The sequence below is a fragment of the Schistocerca gregaria genome, chromosome 6 (genome assembly GCF_023897955.1).
Source record: "Schistocerca gregaria isolate iqSchGreg1 chromosome 6, iqSchGreg1.2, whole genome shotgun sequence".
In the NCBI taxonomy this organism is placed as follows: domain Eukaryota; kingdom Metazoa; phylum Arthropoda; class Insecta; order Orthoptera; family Acrididae; genus Schistocerca; species Schistocerca gregaria.
This window is the reverse complement of record NC_064925.1, coordinates 77,320,870-77,344,673: the sequence shown is the minus strand read 5'-3', so window position 1 is coordinate 77,344,673 and position 23,804 is coordinate 77,320,870. Positions and strand designations below refer to the sequence as shown.

Here is a 23,804-nt window from a genome sequence, read left to right as displayed (position 1 = left end):
ATTTCAATTCTTTTATCTTGGCGTACCGCGCATGCCCGCCCAGACACAGGAGATTGCTGCGTTGCCAGTTGTACGCGCCAAGAGAAGCAGCGCCATAGTAAAGTTCGTAAACTTACGTTTAGGGGGGACCGCGCAGTTTATGAAGTAAAGCCACCACGGCCGCATTAACCCTTTCGCTGCTACAGAGACGTTCTCCCCGCATTCCGCGCTGTGCGCGATTTTGTCATCACTGCACTGCTCGCCTGTGCAGACACATGGTGTACCGACTGCTTTGACACCCTTATCATTCGATTTCACAAAAACTATTTGGCCCAAAAAGTTACACATCTTCTTGACTAATACCTTCCCCCCATAAATGACTTAATTTTATTTCGATGTTCAACGCAGTTATTGTGCAGCATTAGATGTAGTAAACCACTGCACGAAATTTTTAAGAGCTTGCAGAGGTAAAAGTCCATAGCGTATACTTTCCATACGGTCGAATTTAGTTGCCACTAGAAATTTCAAAAAATTACATTCAAACGAATAAAATTCGTGAAGTAAGAACTTCTATATTGTTTTTAAATAAATAAAGTATTAAGCACCAAACAAGGTTTGAACTCAGAATCTTTCACTTGGTTGCCATACACCTTTACCATTATGCTAACGCAATTCGTCATTGAACCACTTTCCCAGAGGACTTTGAAATAACACGCAAAATGCCGACAAACACTGTTGGTATGACCATGAATTACTCACGTTTCGTCGAAGTACAATAGCGGTTAGTGAGAATGATACAAACACCTTTCCTTGCTATCGCCTGATTTACGAGGCTTATTGCTTGTTTGGTTTATTTAATTAATAGAATATGAAGCAATTGGTATAAAGAATGCTTTTTCCAAACTTTCTATAAAAGAAAGTCTGCTATCAAGACACTGCTTTTGTTCAATTTCTTTATTTATGACTGAACATTTCTAAAACTGAAGACACTCGTCCGTGCTCTGCACTGCAGTCGAGCTCTGGCAACGTCGTTCTCTCTTCATTGGCTGACTGTGTTTTGTGACGTCAGATGCGCAGAACGAACCTAAACTCGGGCGCCGTCGTAAATGATGCGCACTTTGTTGACTTGTTCGAGTTGCTCGTCAGATGAAGGTACAACAGTTGAGGACATCAACTGTTGAGACTGGATATGCTACACGTGTGTCTGCCAGAGAAAGACATACGCCCACCGTGCTTCATAATGAGGTACGGGTTTGTAAGTGATTGACTGGCATACCTCCTATTTTCTCATGCATTGTTTTAAGTATATTTGATCTTTCATCTGAATACTGGTTTGATCCAACTCTCGTATCCGGTGCAAGTCTCTTCATAAATACTTCATTTGAGCTCCATTTGAGCACGCTTGATGTAATCAACTACACTGCACAATAGAGTTAAAGGATCACCTTTTCGAACACCGTGATTCCCACACACTGCGACGCTTAACTTTGAAATTTGGGTCAAAGGCGCGTACAACTTCCTCTGTTATGATGCAAAACCGTGGCGCCGTGTCTAACAATACCACCACTTGCAAAGTAGGTTAGAAATCAGATTAATAATGTTGCTCACGCAGCATACGTTCGCTTTGTCGGGCAACAACAAAGTTATTAACTGTGGATCGTATCGTCAGAATGGAAATATTGAAGTCACTGTAAAGAGTCATTAATTTTGGCACTTATCTTGAATGGATTCCCACGTAGATTTCGTCGAAGTTGTTATGGCTCATCTTGTTGATTCTATGGTGATTCCACTTTGACTGCTAGAAGGTCCAGATCTGTATTTTAGCAATATTTGAAGACCAAAAAAATGCGTTTTTCAGGAGATTCTTAATGATCAAACAATCTCAGATCTGTAAAATTGTAGTAGAAATAATTTTTAACTTTGTGGTCACGATCCACATTTTTATTAAACTACTTCTAAATTCACATATACTTCTTCTTAATTGTCACATCATCAAGAAAACAGTTTTTTATTAATCTTCATACATTTAATTTCCACTTTAACCAAACACAAGACTTGACTGTTCTTTTCCAAAGTGAAATAACAACTTAACTTCTGCAAAGTGAAACAAAGACTGCTCTGTGCGCATTCGCGCCAAAACGGTTACAAGTAAGTCAAAGATTATCACAGACTCACAGAAATGAATACACACAAGAACGATATCACTGTAATATATCGATACATCGGAGTACCTATACATTAATAAAACCAAATGTGAATATTGTCACAAAATTGTTTGTTACTTTGCAGAAAAGTAGTACGATATTACTGGTATCGAGAACTGGTTTGGAGTGCCGTAATGATCATGTAACTAATGAACCATTACATCTGCGACTTCACAATCGGTTTCGACAGCGCTGCATGCAAGAAAAAAGGTGTAAGGTGGTTTAATGATATCACACTGGCACCAAATTTCAGCACAATTCTGCTCACTGTCGCCCTGGACGAGTCACACAATAGGTAGGTCTTCACAGCCCCTCTTTTCCACTTTTTACCCCTTCTTTTGACGCCTCTGCGATGGAGTCAGAACCGTGATGCGCAGTGTACAAAGCACATGGTTCTCTTACGAGTGGCCAAGGAAGACATTCCTTGGCGTTCTTCACTCCCTTTGACACTGGTGACACGCATGGACGTTTCAAGCCTCCTCTGAGGACATCTGCATCGAACGTGATCGCACCTGTTTGCAGAGCACAGCCATCTCAATTTTTGCTCTCCTGTACAGGCTGGAACCACTAAGGTCTGTTGAAAACCATTCGACTAAATTTGAACGGGATCAGAAGCAGTTAAGGATGCTTAAGCTTTTTCAGCTCTCCCATTTTGTGTCGTCCTGTGTCGAGATGACAGAGGGATGTGACATTGCCAAATGCATGAATAAAACGGCACAGGGTCCCTTTAAAAACACTCAAATCGCCAATAGTGGCACTTGCTCAGATCTATTGACAATTTTAAGAATGTACCTGTACAGACGGAACCCATGACGAAGGCCTAGACGCTTGCAGACCAACGACCCCTTCGACGCTCTTCAACCCCGGGTGGCCTACTATCAGGCGCAAGAACAGGATTGTAGCGGTGGAAGAGTTGCAGCGTAGCCTGCCTGCAGGCGTCTGGTACTCTCGTCATGGTGTCTGTCTGTACAGGCACAACAAAGGCGAGTGGTTCGCCCTACTGGGGGTTCTTAGGCGAACCCTTTGCCGTTTTATCCACGCATGGGTTAATGTCACGACCCGTCCCTCCCTCCCCACCCCATGATCACGCCCGCCGCAAGAGGACGAAAAATACGAGCGCTGAAAAAGCACAAGCATCCTTAGCTGTTTCGGATCACGTTCAGATTTTTCCAACAGTCCCTAATAGTTCCGTTCCATGCACGAGAGCAAAAACTGTGGACACACTGTGCTCCAAACAGTTGCGATCATGGTCGATGGGGATGCAACCCCACAATGTCCTTAGATAAAGGCTGAAACGCCCCTAGGTGTCAGCAGTGTCGTCAAAGGGCGTGAATAACGTATTCCTGCTGCACATCGCACTGTGAACTGACGTTTTCGACAGCGAAATAACAGAATCTATGCCCCAGCGAAAGGGCTCGTTTGATTGACGCCCTTTGTGCCACTCCCTGCGGTCTTCTATTGTCGATTCTGAACGGCGGCGTGTGTGGAATGTTTCTGCCTCTACGTCAGTGAACTTACCTGCTGTAACGTATTTCTCCAGCTTCCCTAAGTCCTCTGGTAAAGTTACAATGAGCCTAGTAATATGAGTCTGATGGAATTCCTCTTAACTTAGACAAACAATTTAGCTTTGTTTCATACAGCTGAGCGCTTAACTGAAATAAACTCTGCTACCAGGTTCGAACGCCTTAAAATTACATTAAATTAACCGCAGAATTAGAATACTGGCTTTACAGGAAATAATATGCAGACTTATGTAGCTTCTTGATGCCAAAACACGAACGCCAGCGCAGTCAGTTAACGAATAACTTCTTATCACAGTATAGAGGAAGGATTGTATCAGCAAAATAGCATTATTATCAAGCATAAATATATGCTGTCCAGATAGTAGGTAAGTTTAGTACAGTAGTGGTAGCAAATGATAATCATTCTTTCTTTCTTTCTCGGGACCTTTGTCCCGCTCCAACGCAGGGTCAGCTTTGTTAATACGGATTTGGCAGTGTTAATGGCAGAGGCTGGCCGGATGCCCTTCCTGACGCCACCCCGAACCCTCCGGATGGAAGTAGTGTACCCTAGCTGTCTGCTTGTAGTGTAAGTCATGAAATAGTGTGAGCGTCTTAAAATGACTGTGGGTCATGTATTCACCTAGTACGATGTGGAAAGCCGCCTAAAAAAACATCCAGGCTGGCTGGCATACCAGCCCTCATAATTAATCTGCCGGGCGGATTCGATCCGGGTCCAGCATGCTTACCCGAGTCCAGGAAGCAGCGCATTAGCGCTCTCGGCTACCTTGGTGGGTAGCAAATAATAATCATGTATTCTATATTTTGTGTTGTCAGCAAAATGGAGTGTCATTGTTAACGTTGCACGCACCAGCTTTAAACTCTTATTACAGACAGCTGGCTTAGACTACTGTGGAGCCATCACACTTACTGTCAAACCACTGGCATAAATCTGTGTGTTCTGATTTGTGAGTACAGTTTTTCCTAAGTTTTCATAAAATATTCTCAGTGTGCAAACCACAAAACTGTACATGACACTCTGTACCAAAATACCATCTGTACTGCAGGAGGAAACAAGCTATATGAACATCAGTATGGTTTATTAAGAAAATAAATAAACTCAACTGATGATGGTGACTGTACCCACAGGACTGGACTTGTATATTTATTTATCTGCAAATACAAAATTGAGGAATGTGTAAAATTAAACACTAAATAGAAAATGACCAAATTATATCTTTATGTTGATTAGTTAACAGATGACTCCTAATAGTTTAAGATGTTTGTTATCAAGGTAATGTGTACAATGTTCACATAGAAGGACTATAACACCAAAAGGGGATATTGAAATTGTACAGAGATGGACAGTACTAATGGTAACATTTTTGTTTGCGTCATGGGAGAGCATCACAGAAATGTTAAAAAGTTTAACTGGCCAAGACTTGAAGATGGAAGAACTAGTACCAAGTAAGGAATCTAGAATTATACTACAGTGCCCATGTTTCACTCTCACTGGGACTGCACAGAAAAGATTAGACTAATTATAGTGCCCACAGAGGCATTTAACCAGTCATTCTTCCCACATTCTTTATGCAAATGGGACAGGAAGAGGTCCTGATGTGTGGTACAGTCAGAAGTTGGGCTATACTCTGCCATATATTTAATAGTAGTTTTAGAGTACAGATGCAGGTAAAGAACGGACTTGTTTATTACTGTGATATTGTGCACTTTTACAAATTGGCAATCAATTTTGTACTAGTGTCCTTTTACATAATTTTCTATTTATAACTTCCACTCTGTTCTCAGTATAGCCATCAATTCTGAATGCTGTGTGTATTAAAGTTAACATTGTTATCCTTCAGTAGTCATAAATATCTAGCCATTTTTGTTTGACTTTAATTGCAAATCAGATTCACATTTAAATTTTTTCTTCTCATTTCAATGTGTTACTCGTATTGCTGTAGTTATTCCATTGTAGTCACAATTATATGAACAGCAACCTGTACTTAGACTGTCCTGAATGAAATATTCTTTGATTCCTCACAGTGAGTGATAAGCAGAAATTGATTCAAAAATTGAAATTTGTGGTTCTGTCATCTCTGAAAAGAAGTGTCCACACTTGTTGCATTGTATCACTTCTTCTACAGCACATATAACTAACACAGGTCTGGTTTGCATAAACAGCAACCTGTAATATTTGCAGACGAAAGTGCATCAATGGCATAGAATCATCTTTGGATACCTGCTGCATCGATTTAAGGGCTATTTGTGGTATTCATGGTGCACACCAACAGTCTCATATTGTCAGCTGGAGATGCTAGATGATAGTAGTTTAGATAGTACTTCCTAACACACTACAAATAGTCTGTAGATTGTCATGATTAATGTCCCAATAAGATCATTCACTACAGTCCAAATGCTATCATAATAAATCAATCCTCACAAACAGTTTATGACCTGTGATCATTTTGCGCTCAGAGAAGCAGCCTTATTACAAATAAGTTTGTAATTTCGAGACCTTATTGACATAAAAGGATGCCTATATTTGCACAAATTTCATACTTAAGGTTTGAGAGCGTACGAGAGTGTACTTAAAGGTTGGTTGGTTTGTGGGGTTGAAGGACCAGACTGCAAAGGTCATCAGTCCCTGTACTTAAAGATTTGATGTCAAGTCCTGAGAAAGAAAGATTCATCATTGTAATATCTGAAACTTTAAGATTTTCTGTTTTTCTGTCATAAAGCCAGACTCTCCCAGAAATTATATTTGTGAAATATATTTAGTATTCTTTCAGGCAGAAAATTTATTGATGGCATCCCCATTAATATTCAGATGGTGAAAGATATCTGATTATTATAAATAGTTCAAATTCAGGGTTTCAGGGAATTAGAATGCGAAGTTAATCCAGCCTATAAATTACATTGAAGAAAAGCAAATGAGAGTTGGTGGAAAGCAAATACAGAGGTCTTGTGCAGTAGTTGAAGGCACACATTGATGCCATCCAACATATTTTTAACTGCTGATGTATGAGTGTCAGTATTTGTGGCACTGGCATATTATACCAAAGTGGGGAACTTGAAAATGCAGTTCACAACTCAAGTGACAGATTCAGGGAGAGATCCTTTGTACTCCAGGCTTCAGGCAAACCTAATATCTCAAGAAGTGCTACTCTGAAAAGAGGAATTAGCAGCTGTGACATTGTCAAAGTGATTATGCTCAACAAAACTAAATGATGCAGAAAACTAGGAAAGTGTATGTGTTTGGTAGAAATGACAGTCATTAACACTCTCTTATCTGACTTATATTAATGCAAAATAATGTAAATTTAAATATCCTGGTTCAGTAATGTTGTGTAGTATTTTGTGTTTTTCCTAATTTTTATAAAACGCATTTCTTCACTTCATTCAGTACTCCATCAATTTATTATAGGTATACTTGTGTCGTTTACCATGAGTGAGAAATGGTAGGACTGTTAACTTTGGATTGTGGTATGGTGCTTGCTGTACCTTTTTCTATTGAGGCAACTGTAGCGTTGAGGGAATCAGGGGACTAAATGAGCCTCTGCAATGGTATTGTAGGATATACCATTAGAGATCAGAAAATTGTGGAACAGGAGCAAAGCATTGCAGCTCCTCAAGCTGAACTAGACAAGGCGAGGATACACGTGGGTGGGTTACCTGAGGGAGAAGGGTAGATAGAATTGGGAAGTCGCTGCAGTTAATAGAAGGAACAGACATAGGACTTTCCCAGACTTTGTTGTCATTAATGTGGAAAATATATTAGATCTGTAGTCCCCTTTAGAAGAAGGTGACCTGTATGTAGATGAATCTGTAGAAAGGGCACAACAAACTTTCAAAAGGAATTTGAGAAATAAGAAGGTAGAAAAATCTGTAAAGAGAAAGAAAGTATTATTGTTAGGTGGTTCACATAGCACAGGTGTGGCCAACAATTTCAGGATGATCTAGTTCCAGATTACCAGCTCAGCATCTTTTTTAAACCACCTGCTAGTATTGATTAGCTGATAGAGGATGTAAGATCATTATGTAAAACTTTGTCAAAGGAAGATTCCATGGTCACAGTGGGAGTGCCAGGCAATAGTACTGACAGGTTCATAGTGTTCTATACAGAGTGACCTGATGAAAATAGTTTCAGCAATGAAACATACCAGTATGCGATTTATGTCTGTTTTGGGACACATTCATTGATGTCCCTTGAACTCCTCCATGAGGAGAGTTAATTTGGAGTTTACAGTGCCCATGATATGAATGAAAAAAAGGAAACTTGTTAACAAACACATAGCCTTCCTTGGAAAATGATTTCGTCCAAAAGTAATTCAGATTTAACAGAAGTCGATTATAGAACCATAGATTACTCGAGCAATAAATTGACAAGTTTTGTAATGAGATCCTCTAGATATAGTATGAGATAGGTTTACACTTGTGCCTTGACACTGATTGTCACTTAAAAACCTTCACATTGCTGGAGGGAGTCATTGGATTTTCTGGCTGCTGTCATCATTGTAGTCCAAGTGCTGGTTTTAACAGGTTCAATCATCCCAGCTTCATGAAGGTAGTAGAGTTCTTACTTAATGGTTGTCCTTATGGAGATTGGAGTGGGTTGTGTCATTCAGAAATGAGGCACCGTATCTAGTCATAAAGTGATATGAGCCTGGAAATCTGTGACACACCCCAGGGTAGGTTTGAATATAGGCTTGAAGGTGGCACAGAGGTCATTGAGCTCCGGGAAGGGAACGGTGTCAGAGGTGACTCCATAGGTGATGAAGAATCTGAACAGTGATAAGGCAACAAGACTGAAAATGTTGCCCATCAGGTGACTATCGACAACAAAGATATTCGCCATGCGATCTTTTTGTAGGCAGCTGTAATTGTGAATTGATCCTGGATGGGGTAACAAACAGTCACCAGACACAGACAATTCATGAGGGAAGGCCAATCCAAGGGAACCCAAATGGGAATTCATTTGGAGGTTGACCAAGAAAATGATAGCTTTTGTGTCAACCTGGAAATGGCTATCCTGATTTGCAATTGTGAGGGTAATAAACAACTTTATAGTGGAAGGTCTGCACTGAGGAAGTTCATGTACTGTCCCTAGATGCATGTGGAGAACAGGATCCTAATGTCCCGACAGATAGCAACAGACAATTGAGAAATGTCCATCTTCCCACAACAGGTGCAGTGCGTCCAGCAATTGGGACAGTTTGCTTGCAGGTGTGCCATGAAGCAGTCTAGATATGACAAGGAACCCCACTGCCCATGTTGACCATCAGGGGAGAGGGGCAGGCTTTTTGCTGTAATGTTCAGAGATCATGGCATGTCAGAAATCAATAAATCTCTGCTGATGTCTGGAATGTAGCTCACAAGAATTTGCCCCCCTCCCAGGAATGCAATGCAGCATCTGAACTGCTGGTACTTGTCGCCGAACCACCAGATGCTCTTCACTTCCTGCATAATGTCAAAAGAGTGTTCAGTTTTCAAAATATCATCCAAGGCAGGGTCATCAAGCTTGAGAGCAGCAGTGTGTACCTCTGTACTGGGACCAAACTGTACTACTATTTCTCAAATCAAGGAGTTGGCATATGAGGTTTTGCAATCAGAGTTGATACAAGGAAATTGCAACAGTGACTCAGACCTTGAAAATCAGTAACCCAAGTGCATTTCAACTGCCTAGGTTGCATGTAGCATTGATGAACCTCAAGTCATAGTGGAATCTCTTGGAACTGATATGAACAATAATTCTAAAGAAACACATCTCCTCAAAAGTGAGTGTAATTTAATTCAGGAACTCAGCCAACTTCTTCAGGAAGAAAAACATCTCTGGAAAAGTCCCATGAAAGGAATAATGGACACTGGAGAGTATCATCAGAGACCCAAAACACTGTGAAGTGCTGTTTCATCCACTACAAATGTGTGTCACAATCCTCTTCAGCATTGTTAAAAGGCGGAAGTGCAGGCGGGTAGCTGTTGACCTAGCAAGAGACCGCCACCTGCATGGATTGCAGATGCAGGAGCAGCTGTTGCTGTTGCTGCTCTAATCTGTGGGACACTGCAAACTTTTTACCTCATCACAAATTATAGTGCCCAGAAATGAACAACTTGAGAACCTATAGAAACTGGCCCATTGGCCAGGCTGTCAACAGCAAGTAGCTAAGAGCAAACAGGAAGACAGCAACAACAAGAGGAAAACAGACAAAAGAGACAACACCGCAGAATAACAAGTCCAACAAATATCCAAGAGCAAAAACCTAAAGTGTTACAAATCCTGAGACCACAACAATGATCTGTGGTGACAATGATACCAAAGCTCAGCAAAATCACTTCTGAAATTGAGCCTTTGCACTGCTAACTTTAAAGAGTGGCTGCAGGTGCCATTAGGCTGGCAAGCTAGGCATGCCTCGATGGACAACACATTCAGTGGCAACACCAGCACCTGCAGATGTTGCAGTACCACCTAGCATCTGTTACAGAGTTCTGTGACTTCTGGAAGGTCTTCAGACTCACCAGGCCAGGATACCAGAGTAGTGACCTATCTAGGTGTGCACAATGGTTGGGGTGGAGATAGGAGTGCCAGCCCCTGCAACATCAGCTTGAAGGGGCTGTGATGTCACTTCTCTCCTTACTGTAATATCCCCAAAACCTTATAATTTTATGGAAATAAGACACGTTATGACGAATACTTGCAATGATGAAAATAAACCCATGAAGGACATACCACTCACACCTTAACTGCCAGTCTGAGGTTGAGCCAAGTCCTATACAGTCTGACTTCCTGTAGACCAGTGGCATTCCTGCAAGTATAGCACCATAGACTCTCAGATTCCCCATGAACGATCTCTTTTCCTTGACTTGCAGAACTAATTCCAGTCAGCTGGCTTACCTCCAGTGCAGTAGAAGAGTGCTGCCCTTCTCTCACCCCAATAATATTATGAACCAAACACCAAGTGATCTTAGTGACTGATGACTACCAGTCTGTTCCCTTGAAGACTCAATCAGCATCATTTTCATCGTCCTGAGTAATAGAGAAACATTTCTTTTGAGATTATTAAAAACATAGTTTGATTTTAATATCTGTTTTACATTTAATCCAACTGTTCTGAAGAATAAATTCAAAATATAAAATGTTCCTCTGTTTTTAAAAGATAAGGGATCGTTTTTATATTTGCTTATGAACCTATGTATGTATGTTTTTCTTGTGTGTAAGATGTAAATGTATGGTATCAGCTTACAATGTGCTAATTTCTATGGTCTTCGTGCAATTCATCTAACAATAAAGGTGTAAAATTTAATGTAATTTTTATGCATACCTCAGTTTACTAGGAAACTTTGCTTTGAAGATCTCACCTGATTTTTCTACAATTCACAGCTTTGTGTTCTTTATTCTTAGCAGAGTATTACTGGCCTGATAATTCATGATTGATTAAAAGTTGGTTTGAATTTTGCAAGGCAATACATTTGGTGACAGTTGAAGCCTTGAGTCAGTGTGTGAAGTATGCACAGAATAATTGGTTGAGAGGCCACTGACCCCACGTTGTTACCCAGCAATCACTTTTAATCGATCATGAACATTCAGAATTTGTGGTCACTTGAGTAGGAGCATTGTAATAGTGTAAAGTAAGACAGTGGTTTAAAAAAAAAAAAAAGACCGGTAATTTCTGGAGAAACAACAAAAATATTTATTCTTGCATACCACACTATAAATATGTGTTTTGAAATTTTCAGTTTGTTTACAACTTGATGATATGCAGCAAAAACAATAACAACAAAACAATTGAAGACTTCATCCTGGTGTCACCAGCTCCTGTTGACACTGCAGCTAAATTGTCAAATATCTTTGTTGTACTTTCTACGAAGGTGAGTCTATTTGCTTACTTTTAATGACAAATTCATATTCACATATGCTTAAAAATAAAAGAATTAATAAGCTATAATACTGACACAGTATAATATATACCAAACATTACAAAATAATATAATGATAGACAGCATGTACCAGTTTAGCATAAAATATGTAATATGGCTTTTTATAATATAGAATATTATTCAGTTACTGGCTGTTGAAAATTCAGCATATATTTGATTTGCGATACTTACAGGAACAATGTTGTTTTCCTCCATGAGTAACTTTTAGACATTATCACATAAGTCCACTCATGAATCCTTTGTTATCATTCTCCTTGAGTATTACAATACAAAAGCAAATGGAATGTTGAACATGATGTCATGTGCTCACAATAAAAAAAATTAAGAAAAAATCTGAAACGCACTAGAAAATTTATTATAGGTGAGCAGTTTTTATAATTATATTTGGGGGATCTGATGGTCACTTCTTGCTTCTTTTGTTTGGCAGTTTTTTCTTCTCCCCACACCCCCTTTGCTACATTGGCCTATTATAAAAACAGAATTATTAAGAAACAGCATTTTTGTGTAACAATTTAATGTTAGACTGGAGGGTAATCTAGATATTGTAGCAAAACAGAACACTGTGTCAAAACAAATGGATCATCGACAGCCCAGGGTAATCCAACAGTTTAAACTTCCAATTTATGTACCTTAAATTGTTGGAAACTCTGTTGTACACATCATTTTTCATTGTACTTCATTCAGATAACAGTGTCATGTAAGACAGAAACTTGCTTGCTAGTTCAAGAACATATTCATCTGCTAATTGGACGCTTCCGGTCTTGACATTTTCATTTCTGGCATAAGTTCTCCAGACAGGTTAATCAGAATTCCATATTTTTCTGGTTTCCAAGGTTTTCTTTAAAAGCTATTTTACTCAAAATGTAACCATCATCTTAAAGGAATCAAAAATTTTGCAACTGTAATATTGATATCCAAAAGTTCATTGTTAACACTTGAAAACAATTCATCAGCGAGATCTTAAATCTTAACTGTGTACATATTGTGTGAGGGTGAATCAAATCTAAATGGGATTTTATTTTTTCTATTATTTTTTTTAATTCAGTAGCAAAAAACTAAAATTTATCTCCCACATAGTTTATCATTTTAGAAATATTTTTTCCCATTGAGAAGGAAGGCTTTTCATCACAGCATCATAGTATGAAGCTGGTTGCATCAGGAGCCAATTGTGTACAAGTTCCTTCACATCCTCGTCATCTTCAAATCAGTGGTCTGACAGAACTTCCTTAAGAAGTCCCAACAAATGGAAATCACAGGTTGGTAGGTCTGAGCAGCAAGTAGGATGAACAAGTTAAGCCCAGTGCATTTCTTGTAGTTTGGAGACCTTTAGAACTGGTGTATGGCTCCTGGCATTTTCATGGAGGAGGATGACCAGTCAAATTGGTTGGTCCCTTATTTTGGGGAAATATGCATCCCTAACCCACTTCAACAGCTCGCTGTAATATGCAGCACTGATTGTGTGTTGTTATGTTAGCTGACAGCCCTCTGCCACCCCTTACTGGCTTGTTTGGATTCAGCACTGTGGTGCAGGACCTATGTTTCATCACATGAAATGATCCGACTAAAAAATGCACCCCCTCTTTTTGCAAACCTTTCTGTAAGCCTCTGACAGACCTGCAAACATCTCAAAATCTGATTTACAGCAAGGGATCCATCTGGAATGCACTGTAGGGAACTGCAGGTCATTTGTGATGATTGCTTTACAGCTCTCATAACTTATTCTGACCTGTTCTGCAATTTCCGATATTCTCCAAAATGAGATTTTCACTCTGCAGTGGAGTGTGTGCTGATATGAAACTTCCTGGAAGATTAAAACTGTGTGCTGGACGAAGACGCTAACTCAGGACCTTTGCCTTTCATGGGCAAATGCTCTACCATCTGAGCTACCCAAGCACAACTCACGGCCCATCCTCACAGCTTTACTTCTGTCAGTATCTCATCTCCTACCTTCTAAACCCTACAGAAGCTCTCTGATACTCTCGCCTGTCAATCACCTTCAGGAATGTCTTGACCCACATGAATGTTTTTGTCTGTAATGTGATGATCCCAGTGCTGATTTTCCACATGTTCTCGACCTTCCTTGAACTCTTTATGGCAGACAAACACATGCATCCTTGACAGTGTTTGATCACTGAACAGTGCAGTCAATTTCTGGAAAACTTCTGTTGTTTGAACTCCTTCACAAGCAAGAAATTTTATAATTATGCATTAACAGTGGAGGGAGGTGCACCTGCTGCTCTGACATTTTGAGTGTTACTGATGATGCTGTTGGAAGTATGTAATGGCTAGCTCTCCCCAATCTTAATGGCACCATCCGTCAATACTAGAAGTGCAGGTCCAGCCCTACCAACTGTTGATGATTGGGGACTGAAATCCTGTTTTTATTTGATTCACCCTCATATCATTACACGTAAACAACAGTCTCTTACACATTTCCTTGAGTTGTTCACTTGTTTCAATCCAAATCAACATTCAAATATAAATAAGATATACAAATCCAAAATCATGAAATAAAGAATACATAGGTATATATTAAACAAACAAGGGCTACTGGGATAAAATCATTGCACTCATATTCTCTGCTCATGTTACAAAATGGAATGACATAATACCAGCATTTTATAAACTTGAACTGGTCTTCGACTGAGCAAACGGTGATCTATATAATTTTTTACTGGTGGAAAGCTCTCCTCAAAATTATACCTTTATTCCTACTGGTACATCACAGACATATTATCTTAGAAAGATGGAGAGTTATTGTGTGCTATTTCAGGACATAGATAAGTTGATGATAGGCAACCTCTATCAAATTGTCCAACACGTAGTCATAATCCAGTTAAAGTTTCCAGTTTAGTTTCATTTCTTTTGTGATACAGTGTGATAGTATCCTCATAATGAACTTCCTTTGATGATGCCAGCCATGAAAATGTATAATTTCATCTAAGGGCTAACATTTCTTGTGTAAGTTTTACTTCTATGATGTAAATGATACAGTTGGTTATATTGAGTTATAGTGATGCAGTTGCCTTTATATGGATCTTAACAATCCCCCTGATTTCACAAGAGATTAAGTAAATGAAACAGTATGACGTCTTATTTTAGATACAGTGCCATCACATTTCATTACTCAGGATCTCCCATCTTTGGTCGTGGCATTAGTTTCATTTCTCTGGTGTTTCCATCTGCCGTTTTATGGCTAAATCAGTTCCAGTTCGATGCACTGTTCTGTCACACAAATACCATATGGTTAATACATTTTCAATACAAGTTACAGCTGTCTCAGATGACATTTGAACAATATATTTTTATTGTCTTTTATCCAGATTTTTATTTGGGATTACCTTCTAATAGAACCCTTCTTGTGATTAACATTTTTTCTTACCAGATATGTATTTTCTTCTTCTAATGCATCAGCATCTTCATATTTTAGCTTCATGTAAATTATTAAAATTATAATTAAAAAATAATTAAACATTGCCAAGTATAAGTAGTTGCATGATGTGAAGTAGTATAAATGCATGTGCAATCCACATTACACAGGGAGAAGAAATTTATATCGCTGACATTTCACCAGTAATGTAGAAGATTTGGTGGTGCATAATTTCCGATCACCTGACATGCACCATTGTCTTCGTTTAAATTCCAAACCTCATTGTCAGTAATGGCCTGGTGGCATGCAACATTGTTGATTATAATCTGTCAGCTGCATTAGGGCTATGTGCTTGGTGACTGCCTGATTCTATGCAATGGAAGTACAGGATATGTGCCACCATCCTTTCTCCTCTCTCATCAGCAGCATAAATGCAAAGTCATACTCAGTGTGTGCTCATTGCAGTCGTCCTCACTAAGCAGGTACACAAGATGTAACATTCACTTTTTCCTAAGGAACTTTCTGATTAGGTAGCTGGTCAAGCCCATGAAGTATCCCATTCATGATGGCTGTATGAGTCTTCTTTTGTATGGGAAATCTTAGTAGTTAAATGTAATAATTTATTTTTACTGCAATTGTAAGTAGATAATTTAGGTACTAAAATGTGTTTTAAATGGCTGTAACAGGAGAAAGAGAGAGCTAAAGACTTGATAGCTGCTGGTAAGCAGTGTGAGACAATGGCAACAGAGCTGCTGGCCCTGGCTGCTGGATCAGATTCAGCAGGCCGCATACTGACTGCTACTGACAGACGAAACATAGAGTTCCTCGATGTACTCATTGAAAATGAGCAGAAGGAGGTCATTGCACACATGGTTGTACAACGGTATCTACAGGCAAGTCTCACTCTTATTATATTATCCAAGTGCACCCTCATTTGCAGAATGTAAGTGATAAGTTTTCAGTGCATGTTCAGTGATACGCATGCCCTCCTCATTCCAGTTAGTGAAGTGCTGAGAAAATGTAAAATTAAACCTATCATTTGTCTTGACAGAATATTTTTGTCTGTCATCCATTTATAATTTAGAGACACACTTTGGCAGATTATTAGGGCACTAGAAAATAATATATTGCTTTTTGTGGCCTTAAATCAAAAATCTACCTAAATACAGGTCTTGTAAAGTTATATTGAACTCAAATCATGTAAAAGTGTACCTATTCTTTTTCCCTTTAGGTGGTTGAGTAAATATTTAAAGTTAAACTGAAGGTGGCAGAAAGTTGAGAAGAAAGAGAAAAGATGGTATGGAGTGTCTCACCACGTCAGATGTCTGGAAAAGATGCGGACAAAATAAAATAGACTGTTAGTGCAATAAATCCTTTGTTGTATAAACTATGAAGTGAAAAAGTAATTACTAAGGAAAAGGATGGGTTTTAGGGTAAAGGGTGCAAATATTGTTCTCCGTAAGATTTTCTAGGCTTTAATTAAAAAATAATAGGAACTATACTCAAGGAAAATTCATGGTATTACTGTGAAACATAAGTAGTTTCTATAACCACAGTATCATAGTAGAAATAATAATTAAAAAAATTATAACATTAACTCAGGTACACAGTTCACTTTTATAACATATTCCATGTTATTACCATCAAATTCTTTCAAAGAAGCAAACAGAGTAAGGCATTAATTTAACTTTCAGGTACTAAGGAAGTTTTATTTTTATTTTTTCTCATACAAGTGTAATAAAACTGACTTGATTAAAAGACACCATAGTTCAGCTGCCAAGACCTGCTAATAAATTCTTTATTGTTCACAACCTGTTTCATTATTCAGACTGTCATCCAGTAACCTAAAATCAAATCCATCCTAATGTTCACTATCAGCTCTTGGCATATGTTTTATTTTTTATTTTTTTAAATACTTAACAAGTGTTGGGGCACCACATTCATAAAATATAATCTGATTTTCATTCTTGGGAAGGAACACTAAAAAGTCCCAAATCACTGACTGGTAAAAGAATCACATAGAAAGTGTTTGGTATGAGTATGAATATCCAGCCTTCATGACATCACTTGCCGTGAGCTGGTCTGCATGCAGAAGGAAGTACCAATTAGCATCACAGGATGCTGTTCTGCGGGTTGCCAGTCCAGACTCAGTCTCCAGCAAATCCTTGTTATTTGGCACTTATCATTTCTTAAGTTTCTCAAAATCTCTTATGTTTGTAATGTTTTCATATTCTGGAATAATCAGTATTTTATAAATGGTAGCACTGTCCATCCAGGGAGCAGTTCTCTGTCTGTCTTTGATGTCCATAACAAATGTACTCTCAATACTAAGTAGTGTACTTCTTTGACAACCCTAATTTTGGATTTGTACTTGATTGTGATTATGATGTGACATTTTTTAGTGGAGATGCCAAGTACTACAACTCATCCATATCACTGTGGCTCCAATTAGGTAATGTAAAAGGCATTGCTTACATGGACAAGAGCCAGAATAAAAGTGGGACATCATTTCTGAGGTCCATATATTCAGCAGACCAATGGATTCCAAATCAGCAGCAAGTCAGTCACACATCAGGCATCCATCAGTATTTTCTGGAGACATTGGACAGGGCCTGATGAAATGTTTCTAGTGATTTGACCAAGTAATCAAGTAAAACAGATAAGATGACATGGTATGTTTGGTAAAAGTGCACTTTTACTTGGATTCACAGTCCAGCAGTGGTTCAAGAAGGATGAAGAGAACCTTGGTAGCTAGGACAAATACCAGACTGAACTGAAGAAAACATTTCATGACAATCAATAGTGCGTCCACTTAACTGAAGAACAGGGCCCACAGAAGTCGTGGGGAAATGACTCCCTGTGATCAGTGAATGTTTAGGCACTATGCCACATTGAGAATCCAAATATGGCAGAAGCTGACAAAATCTCATATTTGATGAAAAGGGTCACAGAAGACATGTACAGAGCTCTGCTGGTAAAGGATGCCACAACAACAGAGGAAGGCATAAAGTGGTGCCAGCACATCGAGGAAATGCAGCAGGAAGGAGTCACCAAAAGATGAATAACCAACTCCCGAACGTTATCCATTTCATAATTGTGAAAGACCATCATGACCTTGCCTCTCTAAAATCCCAGAAAGTGAGAGAAGCTATATCAGCCAGAAATGTCAGTCTGAATACACAAGAGATAGCAGCCGTGAATGTTGACACCACATGTCAGAAGGTAATAGAAAATTTTGAGGAACAGAGATATTGATCTGTAGTACCAATCTCTGCCACCAGTTGAGCATGCCACAATAAGTGAATGTAGTCTTAATGTTGTAGACGTCAGAAGACAGTCCAGCATCTGACCAACACAGTTACAACCACCTCTTCTGCCAAGTATAATGCTCCACAAAAGAAGAGACATTTTTATGATGCATTGCCCTGCGCACATTGTACTTTACTGCAGTGAAAGAAGACAAGTTTTTGATGACTATTATGCTGCAAGACATCAATCATCTATGTCTACATACATACTCTGCAGGCCACCATATGGTGCATGGTGGAGGGTTCTGTATACCAATACTAGTCGTTTCCTTTCCTGTTCCACTCGCAGATAGAATGAGGGAAAAAATGACTGTCAATATGCTTCCATATGAGTCCTAATTTCTCATATCTTACCTTTGTGGTCCTTACATGGAATGTACGCTGGCAGCTATAGAATTGTTCTGTACTCGGCTTCATGTACTGTTTCTCTAAATGAGTGCTGACTAATTGGTGAATAATCCTATGTTAATAACACCACTTGTTCTATCTTTTCGCCACACAGGATTGGAAACAACCACAACAGTCCTTTTCTTGCTAGTCAACTACAGACAATTATAGCCAATCTGTGGGCTGAAGCCCATTGTCGTACCGTACATGAGACGCCACCCAACGTGCCAGAGCTATTTGCTGTCACTGTACAGTGATATCAGCCACTCACGTACATGCCAAGTTCAGGAAAACTAATCAAGGTGACCACCTGTGGAGGGGAGGATGTGACAAATGAGAATCTTCCATGGACAGGTATAAGCTGCCAGGAAATCTCATCAATGACCAACCTGACAGGGCCCTACACAACTTGAAGACTTTTTTGGATTGTTGAATGCTTACAGTCGCCAGCTAAACAAGACTGTGTCCAGCAGTATGAAAGTGATTGTGCTGAAATTCACAATTGGAAACTATGGGCACATTTTTTTTTTTTCAGTGCACATCTCACCAGATGACCCAATGGATTTACCAGGATAGTCAGACAGCATAGAGAATGGTGATCTGTCACAGTAGTGAATGGTTTGCCAAATAAATTTGGTTAGAACTTGTTGATGTCCCAAATTACTGCAAGACACCCATTTACATTTGTAGAGTAGTTCATCACAAACTTGAAGAGTGCTCTGGAAACCCCAAGGTTTTCAGCCTTTTAGACACCTTCCTGAATTTGAACTGTACTGCATTTATCCCATAAGTTGTGAGTGTCATTGTGAAGTTCTGTCTCAGCATTATCATAAACAATTCTATGATTGGAGAAGATGTTAGCATCTCATTAAGAACAAGGAAATGCCTTCCTTCTGCCTCATTTCAGGAAAATTTGGCATCTCCCTGCCACAGTTGTTGCAAGAGCTTGTCTTGGCCCTGAAGCTGTTAATGAATCACCAGTAGTATGAACACATTACAAGAAATCTTTCCACATCACTAGTGTGCCAAGCAGTCAGAAAATCTGAGACTGCTCTTATTTTCTGTGGATCACCATGAAGAGGCACTTTTTCAGATTCAGGAAGAGGCCTGCAGTCTGAACGCACTTCAAAACAGTTGTTGAGCAACTTAAATGTTCTTCAGATGTCTTCAAAGAAATGACAGTGTCATGCAGATAGCAATGACACATTGCCCTTGTGAGTTGTTGGAGCAGATAGACCATAATATGCTCTAAGGTGGCCGGGGCATTACGTAGTTCAAACCACATGACTTTGAATTGAAGCCACTAGGTGTTATGATTTTCCCTGTCGGCTTCATTGACCTTGATCTACCAGTAACCTGTCTGCATGACCAAAGCTGAGAAATACTTTGCTCCTCTCAAGCAATCTAGGGTGCCATCAGTACACAGCATTCAGTAGACTTCTTCATTTTTGATTTTGTTGAGTTGTCATTAGTTGATGCAGAAACACTCTGCACTCTTTGCTGCCCTTCTATTTCCCAAGGATCGCAGGAGAGGACCAAGTACACTCTGAAGATTCAATAAAATCATCTTGCAGTATCTTCTCCACTTCTTTCTGAATTGTGCCACATCACTCAGCCAGTGACACCATACAGGGGCACTGGCTATTTGGTGGATAATCCCACATTAATATGGCATTTTACCATGGGCCACTTGGTTTGTCTTTTCTTCACTCTGGACTGGAAAGCATCTGAAAACTGACACAGAATGCCCAACACTAGCCAACATTGTTTCTCAGTCAGGCCAAACCATGTTCACAGTTCGATAACAGCTTCTTCCATTGCACTGTTGGTAGCAGAATCAAAGCATAATTCATTGTCAGTGGACTGTACTGCCCATCCTACACTGATTTGGCTGTTCTTACACACATATATTTTTGGATGAATTGTGACTTCTTGTGACATTCAGTCATCCAAAGTTCTTGAAGCCAATGGCCTAGCTGCAGTGGCAACACAGGTTCCCGTCAGATCACTGTAGTTAAGCACTGTTGGACTGGATTAGCACTTGGATGGGTGACCATCCAGGCTGCCGAGCACTGTTGGCAAGTGGGGTGCACTCAGCCCTTGTGACACAAACTGAGGAGCTACTTGATTGATAGGTGGTGCCTCTGGTCTCATAAACAGACATACGGCTGTGAGAGCAGGCTGCTGACCACATGTCTCTGTGTATCCGCATCCATTGATGCCTGGGGGCTGAGGACGACAGGGCAACCAGTCAGTCATGGCCTGTTTGAGCGGAGTTCAGTTTTAAAGTTATCCTTGACCACCTGCATTCCTTATGATCGTTGCTGTTATGTAATTTCTGTTGTGAGTGAGAGTAGCTTTTTGCAGTTAACAAAAGTTTCATAATGTACCTGAGCGTTTATATTGATAACTGGAACTTGTTGAGAGCAGGATAACAACATCTTCAAAGACAAAATTGCTTGTGATGCCTATAAGAAGTCCCACCTGAGAATAAGATTATGACTGCATTCTATTAAAACAACAGATCCAAAGAGCTTTGTTCTGTCATAGGTACAGCCCAAAGTAGTGATTTAGTAACTTCTGTCAATACTCTCACTTTTCATGCAGGCATATTCCTTGGAAAAACTCACCTAGGGAGACACCAAATTGCAAATTGTCTTGGAGTTAGGCACAGAAAAGATCTTTCTTTGCCTTTAAGAAGGCACTATCGTCATATCCAGTCCTAGCAATGTATGACGAGAATGCCGAGACAGACCTTCACACTGATTCAGCTATGAAATAGGTGCAGTTCTAGTGCATTTTTGCTGGCAAGGTATTAGGTTATGCTTTCTGAGTACTCTCCAAGTCCTAGATGAACGTCTCTACAACTGAGAAAGAATACATTGCAGTTGATTTGGCCATCAACAAGTACCAGCCAAATTTTTTCGCAAACCATTCACTGTTGTGATGGACAACCATTTTCTATGCTTTCATATGTTGATCCTACTGATTGAACCTTTGTGGGACTTAGGCCATTCACTTACATAATGAAACAAAACATCTGCAGCCATCCTTTTGATGTTATTTATTATATATAGCAGCCAGTTTCGGTGATACAGTATGATGTCTTCAGGCCTTAACTGACACTGAGGGGGGGTGTACACAATTGGGAGTTCACCCTCTCTGCATCAGTTAAGGCTAAAGTTGGTGTACTGAGTCACCAAAGCTGGTTTTGTGTAATATTTAACATCAAAATAACAGCTGCAGATGTTTCATTCTCTATGCTATCTGACTAGCCTGAAAAATCCATTGGCTCGACTTGTGAGATGGATACGGAAGCTTAAAGAGTATGCCTTCACAGTGGTATACAAAAACTGACACAAACACGAGGTCACTGACTGTCTCTCAAGTTATCCACTGCGGGAACACAGCAACATGGATGATATCTGTCATTGGTGCACTAAATGAACCTCCTGCTGAATGGAAAAAGAAAAAACCATAGAAGCCTTGAAGGTGGAGAAACTGATCACAGAAGAATTCTAATTAATAAATGGGTCATTGATAAGAGGAACTATGCTCCAATGGGGTGGAAATGGTTGCTCGTCATTCCAGCTAGCCTAAAGTATTTCTTCTGTGCTGCATCATCAGGTCATCTGTGGTTTGTGAAGAATCTAATCTGAATTATACACAGATATCACTGTCTTGGTCTCTACTGATTCATTAGATACTATGTGAACCACTGTAAGCAGTGCCAATGATGGAAGTGCATGTTACAGTTACCTCCAGAGCATTTGATACAAAATACGTCCACGGCAGCATTACTAGACTGAACTGGAATTGACCTGTTTCCAGTCAAGACTATTATCAGAGGTAATTTCATGTTGTGACACCACCCACAGGATGAAATAAAATGTCGTGTGATGAGGGCCTCCCGTCGGGTGAAAACGGCCTACCACCTGCAGACAAATGGACTCACAGAATAAGACATTAGCAGACATGCTCTCAACGTGCATTGATGTCAAATATACAGACTGGGGTACAATACTGCCTGTCATGACTTTTGATTATAACACAGCAAAGCAAGGCAATACTGGCTTCACAGCACTGTTTCTGCTCCACAGTCACAAGGCTGAAATGACGATAGATACATAGTTCCTATTTGAACCTTGCAATACTACATGGAATGAGTCATCACCAGGTCCTAAGAAGCAAGCCAGCTGATACACATATGGGTGCTGGGTACACATGGGAAGAACCAGGACCTTCATAAGGCCAAGCACTGGCCAATGAGAAACAGCCCAGTAGACTTGGTAGGGATTGTTACACCTGTGTGAGAAAGTGGGACCATCAGATAACATTGCTAAAGTGGTATTTTGGGCCAAGGCTTATTCTTTGTCACTTCTCAGATATCACAGATGAAGTGAAGGATTGTGATGTTGCACCAAGGAAACAAAAGCTGAGTGATGTCACCCATGTCATCTGTATGAAGGCCTACTACCGTTCAGAGAAGCAGATCAATGATGGGGGCTTCTTGTTGAAGGAAGCTGCAGGTCCACTTGACGGGAGGGGCTACCTTCGATGCTTGTCATTGTGAAGAGGATGTGACAAAATGACTCAACTGTGAGGATACTCCAGCACAGCCATACAGAGGACTACTGATAAGATGCAAGTCTTGGATGCTATAGAAAGCTTTAATGAGCACTTTGAAACAGCAGTTCTCTGTTTCTCCAGGAGAGGGAGCAATGCTGCAAGTTGTGTTGCATGCAATATGGAGTACTGGTTTAGCATACTGGTTGGACTGCTGTTGGTGATCAGTTCAAATCCAATCGCTAGTAAATACTTGTTATTTAGTATTCATCATTTTTAAAAGGTTCTTGGAATTTCATATGTTTGTAATTGTTCCATATTCTGGGATATTCAATGTTTGTGTAAATTACAGCACTCTCCATCCAAGAGACAATTATGTTCCTTATGTACTTTTGTTCCCATCAGTAATTTGTTTCACTGCTAAATGTTGTACATGATTCACTAGCCTGCTTTCAGATTTGAACTTGGTTGTGGTTGAATGTGACACTATCAATAAGTCTGGTAAGAACTGGTCAATCTGTACAAATACCTAGGTTTAACAACTTGTAGGGATATG

General features: G+C 39.7%; 1 protein-coding gene across 1 annotated transcript in view; it reads left to right on the top strand.

The window, feature by feature from the left end:
• LOC126278231 (serine/threonine-protein phosphatase 6 regulatory ankyrin repeat subunit A) overlaps positions 1 to 23,804 on the top strand; it is a 944,107-nt gene that overhangs the window by 806,472 nt on the left and 113,831 nt on the right. Inside the window, exons 19-20 of the mRNA XM_049978210.1 lie at positions 11,417 to 11,548; positions 15,674 to 15,880. Coding sequence (XP_049834167.1) covers positions 11,417 to 11,548; positions 15,674 to 15,880 — 339 coding nt within the window. The remainder of the gene's footprint in view (positions 1 to 11,416; positions 11,549 to 15,673; positions 15,881 to 23,804) is intronic.